The 11,626-nt window shown below is 54.4% G+C and overlaps 7 protein-coding genes across 7 annotated transcripts; 3 read left to right on the top strand and 4 right to left on the bottom strand.

The window, feature by feature from the left end:
• Nucleotides 1–26: 26 nt before the first annotated feature.
• SCHCODRAFT_02622701 (uncharacterized protein) lies at nt 27–2,028 on the bottom strand. The gene is made up of 12 exons (XM_050345136.1): nt 1,882–2,028; nt 1,787–1,826; nt 1,675–1,732; nt 1,572–1,625; nt 1,449–1,511; nt 1,287–1,398; nt 1,102–1,233; nt 848–1,033; nt 708–786; nt 468–653; nt 323–417; nt 27–270 (listed from the first exon to the last, which is right to left on the bottom strand). The coding sequence occupies exons 1-12, from the start codon at nt 2,014–2,016 to the stop codon at nt 178–180; spliced, it is 1,233 nt and encodes a 410-aa protein (XP_050200562.1). The 5' UTR covers nt 2,017–2,028; the 3' UTR covers nt 27–177.
• Nucleotides 2,029–2,261: 233 nt separating this feature from the next.
• On the top strand, nt 2,262–4,044 carry SCHCODRAFT_02622693 (uncharacterized protein). Its single transcript, XM_050345135.1, has 7 exons — nt 2,262–2,577; nt 2,632–2,796; nt 2,855–2,894; nt 2,946–3,181; nt 3,237–3,361; nt 3,410–3,481; nt 3,537–4,044. Exons 1-7 carry the CDS (start codon nt 2,553–2,555, stop codon nt 3,807–3,809), a joined length of 936 nt encoding a protein of 311 aa, XP_050200561.1. The 5' UTR covers nt 2,262–2,552; the 3' UTR covers nt 3,810–4,044.
• A 49-nt stretch (nt 4,045–4,093) lies between these two features.
• Nucleotides 4,094–4,720, top strand: SCHCODRAFT_02622691 (uncharacterized protein). Its single transcript, XM_003037983.2, has 3 exons — nt 4,094–4,251; nt 4,306–4,350; nt 4,446–4,720. The coding sequence occupies exons 1-3, from the start codon at nt 4,192–4,194 to the stop codon at nt 4,563–4,565; spliced, it is 225 nt and encodes a 74-aa protein (XP_003038029.2). The 5' UTR covers nt 4,094–4,191; the 3' UTR covers nt 4,566–4,720.
• On the bottom strand, nt 4,592–5,479 carry SCHCODRAFT_02622685 (uncharacterized protein). The gene has a single exon (XM_003036625.2). The coding sequence runs from the start codon at nt 5,349–5,351 to the stop codon at nt 4,779–4,781; it is 573 nt and encodes a 190-aa protein (XP_003036671.1). The 5' UTR covers nt 5,352–5,479; the 3' UTR covers nt 4,592–4,778.
• A 226-nt stretch (nt 5,480–5,705) lies between these two features.
• On the top strand, nt 5,706–7,618 carry SCHCODRAFT_01166019 (uncharacterized protein; the record flags this gene model as incomplete). The annotated part of the gene is made up of 5 exons (XM_050341149.1): nt 5,706–5,875; nt 6,458–6,530; nt 6,585–7,236; nt 7,290–7,500; nt 7,591–7,618. 5 exons carry the CDS (start codon nt 5,706–5,708, stop codon nt 7,616–7,618), a joined length of 1,134 nt encoding a protein of 377 aa, XP_050200560.1.
• Nucleotides 7,619–7,641: 23 nt separating this feature from the next.
• Nucleotides 7,642–9,072, bottom strand: SCHCODRAFT_02539327 (Brix-domain-containing protein). Its single transcript, XM_050343604.1, has 6 exons — nt 9,041–9,072; nt 8,801–8,990; nt 8,638–8,747; nt 8,200–8,588; nt 8,079–8,149; nt 7,642–8,028 (listed from the first exon to the last, which is right to left on the bottom strand). The coding sequence occupies exons 1-6, from the start codon at nt 9,041–9,043 to the stop codon at nt 7,868–7,870; spliced, it is 924 nt and encodes a 307-aa protein (XP_050200559.1). The 5' UTR covers nt 9,044–9,072; the 3' UTR covers nt 7,642–7,867.
• A 141-nt stretch (nt 9,073–9,213) lies between these two features.
• On the bottom strand, nt 9,214–11,213 carry SCHCODRAFT_02687800 (uncharacterized protein; the record flags this gene model as incomplete). The annotated part of the gene is made up of 9 exons (XM_050346799.1): nt 9,214–9,537; nt 9,592–9,743; nt 9,794–9,896; nt 9,951–10,274; nt 10,330–10,703; nt 10,753–10,789; nt 10,841–10,892; nt 10,945–11,117; nt 11,172–11,213. 9 exons carry the CDS (start codon nt 11,211–11,213, stop codon nt 9,373–9,375), a joined length of 1,422 nt encoding a protein of 473 aa, XP_050200558.1. The 3' UTR covers nt 9,214–9,372.
• Nucleotides 11,214–11,626: the final 413 nt, after the last annotated feature.

Here is an 11,626-nt window from a genome sequence, read left to right as displayed (position 1 = left end):
TAGACGACCAGATTGGACTTGATACCCTTTAACACACTGTTGTTCGCATGACAGCGCGCCTTGTTCTTCTTGCATCTGTACTTCTAGCACGTGTAGATACTGTAGACACCACGACTGGTATTTATGAATATGAAGGGATTGCTATATGATCATCAATTGAATCCCAACAAGCGCTGCTCAAACTGCAAAGACGACCTGCTTCGCGACGTCCAAGCCAAGGCCGTTGATACACTCTGCGAGCTCCGAAACAGGATAATATTCTGTGTAGTCCTACGCGGCAAAATGTCAGCGATATATAGACAGGGAAAATCCGGATGCATACCTTGAGCGGTACTGTGTACATTGTCCCTCCCAATATCTCACCGACGAGCTGAATGTCCGCCTGGTCCTCCTCGCTCGGCAGCTCCACCGGTGCATCTTCACGAGCCACTGTCAGCGTTGCCGCAGACGAGACCACCAGGGCTCACCGTCATCACCGTCGTAATCCCCTTGTATCGAATGCTCCGGATGGGCGAAGCAAGCGTAGCGGTGGTTGTCGAGTAACTTCTTGCACTGCTCAATCGGATACCACTCGTAGGTTTCCGGGTCGGCAAGGTAGGAGGGAGCGTATTCGCCCTTGTAGCGCATTTTCTGACAGGAGTGGATGTAGAAGCCTGTCAAATGAATATGAAGGTCTGGACGAGGAGTTGAAAGGACCTTCGACTTACCCATGTACAGATACGCCATCCCCTCCGCGCCAGCTTCCTTCATTTCCTTCGCAAGCGCAGCTTCGCGCATAGCGCTCAGCTAGACGGGGAAAGTATTTAGCGCATGGATGACTGATTGACGAACGGCACATTTTACTAACCTTGCCAAGGGAGAATTCCCGCCAGTCGTTGTCGTACATGAAGTAGACGCTTGATACACAGTTGGGGAGAATGTCGAGCACGGCCATAGCAATCAACTTCCCGTCGACTCGATAGAGCTGGTGATACGATCCGTACGTCGTGGGCAAGTGCGCTGGTGCTGCAGATCCATACGGGATTGGTGACGCCTGCCCGGTCGATGCCAAGTCAATCAATGTCCAGGGAAAGGAACATGACAATGAAACTCGTGACTTACACCGAGCGGAGAGGTTACAAGGAAACGCTTGAACCCTCGAGGAGTGTTGTTTGTGTCATGATGTATCTCCCGCTGATATTTCTCATAGAGTGCGTATTTTTCGTCCGTGTATGACGAGCGTTCCAATGTCGTCTGAACCAGGTGTCATTCAGTCGGTGCCGATGTCAGCCACGTCGCGGACGCACTTCGAATGTGTGCGCTGGCTGTTCGACTCCGTGAAATCCGGCCTCCGATGAATGGATCGCAGAGATGAGAGAGAATGGGGGCTGGCGCTTGAGCTTTTGCTTATTCACGCATCTATGAGGTGAGGTCAAAATGTGGCGTACCTCCCGCTGAGAGCAGCGTACTTCGTAGACGAGTCGACATCCATGGCATCACCAGGCTTCCCGTGTAGTATATGGTTATTCCACCTACAAGTCGAGCCTATCAAGCGCCACACATATGGACGAGGCTGATCAAACAGGGCTCACCTCCGTAGGAGCTTCTTGTGGCTCTTCGAAGGCTTGAATGCACGCGCGTCTAGCCTATCTGTCAGGTCAGGTGTGATACGTCGATCTACGTCGCAGACTCGACCTTATTGTGTACTGTGGGCAGCAGGACCTTCTTAGGTCCGGTTTATAGCAGAACGTCCCTTGAGGCGACAATCATCAGTGCCTTGCGCGGACGTGGGGTCGGCTATGTTTACCGGAGCGCCTCCAGCCACGGTCAATCATGGCTTGGTACACCTTGACGGGTCTCGTTATTGACAAGTCTGTAGCTAGTGAATTGTAGGGTCCATACCGGACAGGACAGCTGCATCGCCTCCAATCCGGCCGAGTGGTAGCTAGATGCACTCGCGCTGCGCTCTCCTGGGGGACTACAGTAGCCGCAGGTTGTCGCAGAGGCGCCTGTTGGATATGCAATGGATACGACCATGGCGGCGGGATGGTGGCCGGAGGCTGGCGCGGACAAGTTGAACTTCGGGCCGCCATTTGATGCCGCGGTGTCCGGGCCGACTTACCTGCGCCGCTTCGATCGCGTCCCGCGGTGTCCTCTGTCTCACTCCGACCTGAAGATCGGCGCTGACTTTGCGCCTTCCATCCCCAAAGCCGAGGAGATCGAGGGGAATGGGAAGACCGATGATCACCCTCGCTCCCGCATGTGCAATACACACTCAATGTCTCGCGCCAGTCTCACATCGTTCATGTCCGCCGCTGCCCTTAGTGCCCGACTGCGGTGACCGCTCGCATGGTGCAGACCCATTCGCCGCCTTGAATACCCACAGCAGCCGCGGAGACCTCATAAAGCTGCCATAAGCGCCTCAAGTCGGGGAGACGTCGGGTCCACTCTGCGTCCACGCTAGCTGAAGCTTAATCCCGAACCAAGTCACCGAGGAACATTCCTCCGCGGTTGTTGCTGCTTGACCACAACCACCACCCTTCTCGGGATCGACGAGTTGAGGCGAGGACGAGATGCTCACGGTCGATGTGGTGCACGGTGAGCTCCACTCTATCCTTCATCTCTGCGATGGCTTGAACCGTACGTCCTCAGATGCCGGCATTGCGCTCTTTACCATAGCCACTGTCATCACACTGTGCCGACTGGCCATACGTGTCCATGACGGCTTGCTATGCTGGGACGACTTCTGGGCCAGCTTCTCCATCGCCTCCGGTGCATTGATGCTCACTGGCGTGCTCATCATCACCCATCCCACTGGTATGCCACCCGCAGAACGTTGAGATCTTGTGCCTTGTTGACTTCTTTCTTCGCCCAGCTTCCATGTCGCAACTGACTGTCGTTACTGCTTATTATCTGTGCGTCCGCGGCTCGGCTGACCCATCCATTACTGACCTCCACGCTCACAGAGCCGATACTGGTTTCTACGCATGCGTCTGGTCCTCCCGATTTTCTATCCTTTGCACGATAAAGCGCATCACTCCGACCTACGACAATTGGCTGCGTGCCATGGCCACTGCCTTCTTCGCGATGTGGCTCTTCCTGACGACGCAGGCCATCGTGCACTGCGAAAAGCATCCCGAGTGGAAGACGACGACGCTGCAATGCCCCCTTGGGAAAAACGTCGCGATCGCGCAGCTTACGAGTACGACTTCCCTTTGCTGAGCTATCAAAGATGCTAAGACCGTTATATCTATCAGCTGCAATATTCACAGACCTTATTCTATGTCTAACGCCGGCGCGCATGATTTGGTATTCTGACTTGCCCATGCCGCAGCGAGTGCGACTCATCATCGTCTTTTCGACCTGTCTGCTCACAACGGTGGTGAGTACCTTCGTTCTCCAGGAGGACACCTTGGCTGACAATCCTCAGGCTTCCCTCGCGCACGCGTACTGCATATGGTTCGAGGGATATCTTGATCAGTGGCTCGCGGCCGCGTTTGAGGCTAGTGGTTTCCTGTCTTGCGCTCTTGAGTCGCCGACCTGACCTCAATTATCAGACGTCCGTCAGCATGGTCGTCGCCAGCATGAGCGTCATTGTCAGCTTCGCCTTCCGCCTTGCCCTGATGTGGTGCGCGCCCGAGCTCGCCGACTCTTCTAGCAGAGGCGATCAGACCGTAATCTTGACGTCCGTGTGGGCAACGAGGGATGTGGAGAATAGCGCGGCGAAGAAGAGCAACGTGCTCAATGTCGAGGGACGGCCAGATAGTTGCGTGCTGCACGCTAAGGGGAGTCAAGGGAGTACGTCGGATAGCTCTGGGTCGGCTGTCTGATCCATTCACTCGCTGTGCGCCTATGCTGCTTTTTCGCTCGTCAAAAGGACTCATCAAATTGCTGCTTGTCTCTGCATCTCTGTTGTTATCGTACCATCACAAGCTCTACTACTACCATACTGTACCCTCCACTTACTCATCCTTCTCAGTTGAATCAATCATCTCAATGTAGCGGCAAGCGTGAGGATATGTAGCACAACCTAGTTTGTGTGCCGCTGTGCGCGCTCAGATTGGCGTCCGGGCCGAATAGAGCCGGCCCGTGTCGCGCATTCATCGCGTCGACACGACTTGCTCCTGACCGTGACCGCGTTCAACTGATCAGGCCGTTCAGCTCGCACTCCTTCCTCCCTGCACGACTCTTTCTCTCAATCGTATCCTGCCTATGGAGAACCCACACGCTGAGCGTCAGGCCGCTTTGCTGCAGCGTATCTTGAAGAACGTGGTGCGCCACCCTCCCCCGACGAGGCCGTGCTGTAGAGCTAACAGTACTCGACAGTCGAAGTGCAATGAAGCCTTTCACGAGGTCAATACATGTATGGATGTGAGTATCACGTCAAGGAGGTGAAACATATGGCGGAAGGGAGAGATATTTCGGTGAGGGAAGTGCAAGCTATGTCATACTGATCATCGTTGCAGGAAATCATTCGCGCGAATGCCCCTGTGAAGACGGCTGCTGAGCTCGCGATGAAGTATAAGAGGAATGTCCTTTACAACGCCAATCTGGAGGCTGGCGGTGATCCGAAGGCTCGACCTTGACAATACCGCGAGGAGGGCCACGCCAGGAGATGTCAACTGATGTTTTAACGAACTATACCTGTATTTGCCTTCTAGTGAGCTCTCTGTGCAATAACCCATCCTCTCAGTAACGCTCTTATACTGCTTCAGACTAATGTAACTATACAACATAACCGATGTACAACAATTCTTCGAGCTGCTGCCAATGTGCTTTGCACGCGAGCCCGCAATCCTTTACTGCACGGGCCAGCTCTCCCTGCCTGCATCAGGATCCTGCTGCCAAATCGACCCATACTTCGAGCGCACGATCTCCTGGCGATCCGTCGCAATCCACGAGTCATCCGACCCCGTGTTATACATCGCAAGCTGCTTCCCGTCCCCGCTCAGCACCATCACACTAACCGTCGACGCCCCCAGCAGACCCGCAATCCCCGACGCGCTCAGATACATCCCCAGCACCCCCTCGTCCTTCACGTTCTTGTAGTCCCCGTACGCGATGGGGATGGACGTCTTGCTGAACGCGTCGACGAGCGCGAGCGCGGCCTCGGGCCCGCGGCTGCCGACGGAGAGTGTGCCGCTGAGGATCTTGGCGGCGATCTTGAGGAACTCGTACAGGTCACGGATGGTGACGAGCGCCTCGGGGAGCTCGCCGAGCATAGTGACGGCCTTCAGCTCCTCGACGCCGACGAACAGGAGCCCGATGTCGGTGATGAAGTCGACGATGGCCCAGTCGGGGTTGAGGGAGGCCATGACATAGATGTTCTGGCCGGAGGCGTTGGCCATGTACACGCTCTGGCTGGCACCCATGGTGATTGTTCTGTGGTCGGGTGAGCTGCGCTACTTTGGGTCTGGAAAAGGGATGATACGCACCTGTGGTAATGGGGAGAAGCTGCGTATCCCTGAGGATGCTGAGGACCGCCCTCACCTCGTCCAGGTTTTATACGAATGTCTCTTCCCAGCGCTGTCAAGGATGCACTGCCGGCCCGGAGATGGGCAACTGGGCAAGCTCCGCGCAGTGATTTGGCCGCACGACTCAGACAGGATGAAGGGTCGGTGATTTCTGAAGACGGTACGTCCACCTTGCGCTGCTATTTGTCCTACGGGAAAGTCCTGAGAACTGCAAGCAGAGCTTGAAGGTCAGCGCTATCGATATATGAATGCATGTCCGGGAGTACATCATTGCCGTTGACATTGGTGTGCAGCAGCAGCTTGGAAGGCGTCCTGAGCCCAATCATCGAGCAGGCAGAATACGTGTATACGCTGTCGAGCGCAAGTCCAGTGCCATGCGTAGCTGATTCATTGGCAGGCGCTGCGAGTGAGACGGTCCTGGTGAGTGCATGACGATACAGCTGAAGTGAAAGCTGATTAGCTGTTTGATTAGGATGCTCAAGCCGAGATTGTTATCGAGCCTGCTCTCCAGTCGGTCCGCCAGGAAGCGCTTAGGGCAGAGTCACCATGCATAGTTGAATCGATGACTGCTTGGCCTTACGAATGGCGCCCTCTTCAAGGCGTCGCTCCGAAGTGTTCGGTGTCGCGCCACCCCCTAAATTCCCGTGACCGTGTTTTTCATGTGACCTCGGTTCCGAGCTCGATCACTCCAACGGACTAGTCAGTCACTGTTAGACTCTTCGTCACCGACCACCACCTTCAGGGTAGCCCCTGCCTCACGCTCATTATCTATCGCCCGCCATGTCCACAGATCAGGTAAGACCCCATGAGCTGCTCTCGTCGTTGCTCTGACCACCTCGCAGATGAATGAAGCTATGCGAACCCTCTCCCTGAACGATAAGGATACCGACAAACACGCCGACGAAGCTTCCTGCAAAGCCGCACAAGCAAGCTACTCAGCGGGTAGCGCAAACTCTACTACAGAAGGTGATCCTCTTGTTGCTGGCCGTTCTTTGTGCTGATTACAGAGCAGAAGATGAACCACTCCTACGAGAGTCACAGCGACGATTTGTTCTATTTCCTATCCAGTACGACGATGTACGTTTTCCTGGTCCTCCCCATCCATTGCCCCGCTGCTAACAGGTTCGGAAGATATGGGCCATGTATAAACAGGCTCAGGCATCCTTCTGGACGTCGGAAGAAATCACTCTCGCGTACGACATGCGTGATTGGACGGAACGACTTGATGACAACGAACGCAATTTCATCAAACACGTCCTGGCCTTCTTCGCCGCCTCCGATGGAATTGTCAACGAGAACCTCGTTGAGCGCTTTTCCAACGAGGTTCAGGCAGCTGAAGCGCGCTGCTTCTACGGCTTCCAGATAATGATGGAGAATATCCACTCGGAAACCTACTCCTTACTCATCGACACCTACATCAAGGATCCCCAAGAGCGAGATCACCTCTTCGCTGCCATTGAGACAATTCCATGTATCAAGCGAAAGGCAGACTGGGCCCTTCGATGGATATCCGACAAATCATCGACATTTGCGGAGCGACTGGTGGCCTTCGCGGCTGTGGAAGGGATATTCTTTTCCGGTTCCTTTGCGGCGATCTTCTGGCTGAAGAAGCGCGGGCTTATGCCTGGTCTCACCTTTTCCAACGAACTCATCAGTCGCGACGAAGGCATGCACACCGAATTTGCCTGCCTCCTATTTTCCCATCTGCGACACCGGCCCCACCCCTCTGTGGTACAGAGAATAGTAAAGGAGGCAGTCGCCATAGAGCATGAGTTCCTTTCTGGTACGTTGACCTCGATGTTCGTTTCTGTGCTCGTCTCAACGTGATATCTGCAGATGCTCTCCCCGTCTCCTTAATCGGCATGAACGCCGCCCTCATGCGACAATACATAGAATTCGTTGCCGACCGATTGTTATACAGCCTCGGTCAGAACAAGATTTACAACGCTACCAACCCCTTCGACTTCATGGATATGATCTCGCTGCAAGGAAAGACCAATTTCTTCGAGAAGAGGGTGTCAGAGTACGCCAAAGCCAACGTGCAGCAGTCAGCGTCCGCGGGACAGTCTCGTGCAGCAAGCGCATGGTGAGTGCGCCACATAGCATCTTTCACCACGTCTTGCTGACAGTGCGTCAGTAACTTTACTACGGATGAGGACTTCTGAGCAGTCACGCTCAGGCCTAATGGCGACGCTGCAGAGAGAAGTGCAGATCGCGAGGAACCCCTACTCTAGACTCGTATACTTGGCCTTACATTCGGAACCTCTACTCTATCACCACATACCATTCAATAATTCCAACGAAGTACTTTGTGTAGTAGAGACGCAGACGGATGCACCACAGTAAAAAATTGAACAAAAATACAGACGTAGCGAAGACACAGGGAAGTAGCGATAGTATAACAGAGATACGGCTCATCGCTTGATCCTCTTGGGCTGCGTGTGTTTCCTTGGGCCAGAGTAAGATCCTGAGCCCGACAGCACGTTCCGCTTCTTGGACGTCCGAGCGTAGTGGGCGAGTACCCATTCGCGCTCGGACTCCGTCTGCTCGATCGTTCCTTGCCGTATCTCGTACGCTAAACCGAGAGTCAGTGTGGTTCGAAATATCGGGGATAGGTAGACTTACGCTTCATCTGGAATCGTGGGCCGACTTCGGCTAGTTGGACCTCTTTGCCATGCTTCACGAAGACGTGATGGCTGCATGGAGTCTCAGCATGAGCATAAAGGGCGCAACGAGCAGAGCTCACCGGAAGGCGATGAAGTCATCCTCGTTAGCGAAGGTCATCACCCGCTTGCTGTCCTCCTTCGGCACGGGGAAGAGGTACTTCAGCACATCGCGTATTCGGTGGCCAAGCTGGGACGAGAAGTTGTCGAAGATCAGGTGGGGGTATTGTTCGGAGACTGTCGACTCCTTGTACGATGCGATATCGTGTCGGAGGAGGACATTGTTCAGGGTGAAGAACACGGTAGGCCCGTGGGGAAAGTGGGAGACAATCATGGCGTCCGGCACGCCTCGATGCTCGTGCAGGACTATCAGGTCCGTAACGTCGTTGGCGCGACATGCGTCTGCGAGCTCTTTGACGACATAGTTTCCACGGTTGATACGATGGGCGTTGGGGAAGACCAGGCGCATTTCCTGGACGGTGTCAGCGATCGGACATTGTATGGCGAGGGGAAGCACCCACCTTCGCGAACTGCAGCAACTTCGAGCTTGGATCTCGAGAAGTGGTGATGACAATTTTCGGATCCTGGATACCCGCTCTTGAGTACTCGTTGTCAATGTGTGTGGAGGGCTCTGCGCGTGGTTCCCCTCAGCTTGCGTCCACTACGAGCGACATCAAGACGCACCTTCCTGCGCCTCGTCATACGCTAGATCCTTCCCCATGCTCTTCGCATCCTTCTTCAGCTCAGTAGGGAGCGGCTTCCCGCTCGCGAGCGCATCCTTCAGCTGCTGCTTGCGCTCATAGGTTTGGCGCTCCTGCGCTTCCAAGGATTTGGCGTAGACATATTGCCGCCTTTCGCGTACTTGTCGCCTAATCTACACGGAGCTTCAGATGCGGTACTCTCACAACAGTGTGATGAACATACCATTGTGATCGTTGGGGGTATGAACGAGCCGTAGATCGCATGTGGCGTTCGCCAGCTCTTGAGCCGCCGATCAATTTTATGGCTGATCCGGCCCGATCCCTGAAGTTGGAGTTCGTCACAGGAAGAGCCTGAGGTCACACTCGCGCCCCCTCAATCTTTGCATGCTGTGCTTTCTCACTGATCAAGGGAAAGAGAGATACATAGATGGTATACACAAAGCGATAGAGGAATGTACAAGACAAATTGCTGGCGAAAACAAGGGGAAAACTAAATGCAATGACAAGAACGCTGCCACTCTTCAAGACCAAGGCGCCAGTATCGACCAGAAAGGTTTACACGACGAGAATTGACGCTCCTCCATCAGCAGTTATCCTCCGGCGCGTACGCGTGATGAGGTATCGGCGGCCAAATTGCTCGAGCTCCGGCGTTGGTTCGTTCGATTTAAGACCTCCAAAGATGCCCAACGCAGATGGCGCCAGCACGATAGCCTCGCCAGTCTATATCGGGCGTCAGTAACCGACGAAGAATGAAGGATAGCCAATATTGCTCACCTTGAGGCGCACGATCTTGTCAAAGGCGTCGCTGCCTGCGAAATCGGCGGAGACGTGGTCACAGATGTGAGCCCACCATGATGGAGAAGAGAAGCGATGAAGGATCGCTACGCTACAAAGATCGAGTAGCACTGGCGGGACGACAGTGGGCTCTGCAAGGACGTGTTAGACTTGCAGTACAAGAAACGATGGACAGGCTTACCCTGCGTGCTTATTATCACTCTCAGACCGTGATGGCGCTGCTCGCGGATGAGGGTAAGCAATGACTTGGTTAGGCCGGAGGACGCCTTGTGCGTAGACAGGTACTGCGAGTCATCCGCATGAGCACAAAAACAAGGTAAATCAGTAAGGATATATACCTTGTGAGCCTCGTCCACGAGAAGCACCTTGCCCGTGCCGACGTCCGCGCGAATGAATAGACGATTGACGATCTCGAAGAGGCTGCAGGCCGAGCCCGAGTCGATGAAGAGGTCAGACAGGTCGACAATGGTAACCTGGCCCGCCGCGAAACGATTCTGCTGCTCAGCAACTTCCTTCGGCTTTACCGTCATGAACGCGTTCAGAATCGACATGCGCTGCTCCAGGCCGGCGAGTTGTGCGGGATTGAACGTCTTCTTTTGCACATCCAGCTGCGTCTTGAAAGCAGAGAACGTGAACTTCGAACCGAGGGTGCGAAGTATAGACTGAAAGTTGGGGTAAGTTGGCGAGCCATGGGACGACGAATGATGCATGACTGACCAAGATGATCTGAATGTACAAGGGTGCGCCCTCGGCGCCACCAACTGCCATCATGCTCAGAATTGCAGCAGCGTCGAGCTCAGTCTCTGTAAGCAGCAGAGGAAGGACGGTAACGCTCTTCCCCAGAGGAGCATAGAGCACCTTCATGCGATCGAGTGACGAGGGCGAGACGAAGACCTTGATCTTTGGTGGCGTAACGCCCGCGATGGTCGACGACCCAATTGAGGCGGCCTCGCACGGGTGCGCACTGGCACCCGCCTCGCCATAGTGTAGAATGAGGCCCGACAGGGGCTTTGCGAGGGAGCCAATTTCGGGAACCTTCGGAATGAACATGTTCTCGAGCAGCACCGACACGGTGTGGGACTTGCCCGCCCCTACGATGGCTTAGCGACGTTGACAGACCTGACTTTAGGTTGTGCTCACCTTGCACGCCACAAATAATGGCAGACAGAGGTGCGTTCTGTGGCAAGGAGATAAGCAGGATTTGTGACAGAAAGGTAGAGATACGCACTGTGTTGACATATATCCTAGGGTCGAGAGAAGTTCCTACTTTGCTCTTGTCACTAACATTGTGGTCAGCGGCGGAGTAAGGTAGCTGTGGTGAGCGTCACTTACTGCGTAGAGACAATGCTACCGAACACACCATATTGAGTAGAGCGCGCAGCGAAGTCGCCGGTATCGAATGCATCGCGCGTAATGAGCGGAGCGGTGTCCAAGTCGTGGTCGGGCTTCGAGGTTCCATCGATATCGTCATTATCAAGGGCATGGGTCGACAACAGGGAAAATTCCTGGTCAGGATCTATAAGCGGCGATCATACCGAAGGAAGTGGAACAGAACGTGCCTTCACTGCCTCTGCAGCAGCCATCTCTTTCATGTTCAACATCTTGTGGCGGGCGAAGGATGGGTTGTAACAAGAGGGAAAGAGCGGCGGGACGTGAGTGGAAGAGCCGCCAGAATTTAAGTACTCAATAACTTGCTTCTTTATCGATCCACCGTGCAGGCGTTCTTGCCTTGCAGCATCCCCGCCCGCTTCTAGGTGGTGAAAATCGCTGTATGCCGCTGTAGAACCGCACTGGAGTACACATTATAGGGATTCGCTACAGGCCTACGAAGCATTTCTGGGCACTAAAAACTCGGAAGTCAGTGGACAAGCGCGCTACAGCGTCCCTGGTTTTCGAAGTTTAGGGAGCGGTTGTTGCAAAAGTTGACACCCAGGGTGTAAAAGCGGACATTAAGACCATAGGTCGTCAACGTGTACCTGGATCATCAAGCAGATTGAAAACAGTAGTCATAGTT

Source organism: Schizophyllum commune (genome assembly GCF_000143185.2).
Source record: "Schizophyllum commune H4-8 unplaced genomic scaffold SCHCOscaffold_5, whole genome shotgun sequence".
Lineage (NCBI taxonomy): Eukaryota > Fungi > Basidiomycota > Agaricomycetes > Agaricales > Schizophyllaceae > Schizophyllum > Schizophyllum commune.
Note: the sequence above shows the minus strand (reverse complement) of the source record. Positions and strands in the feature narration are given on the sequence as shown.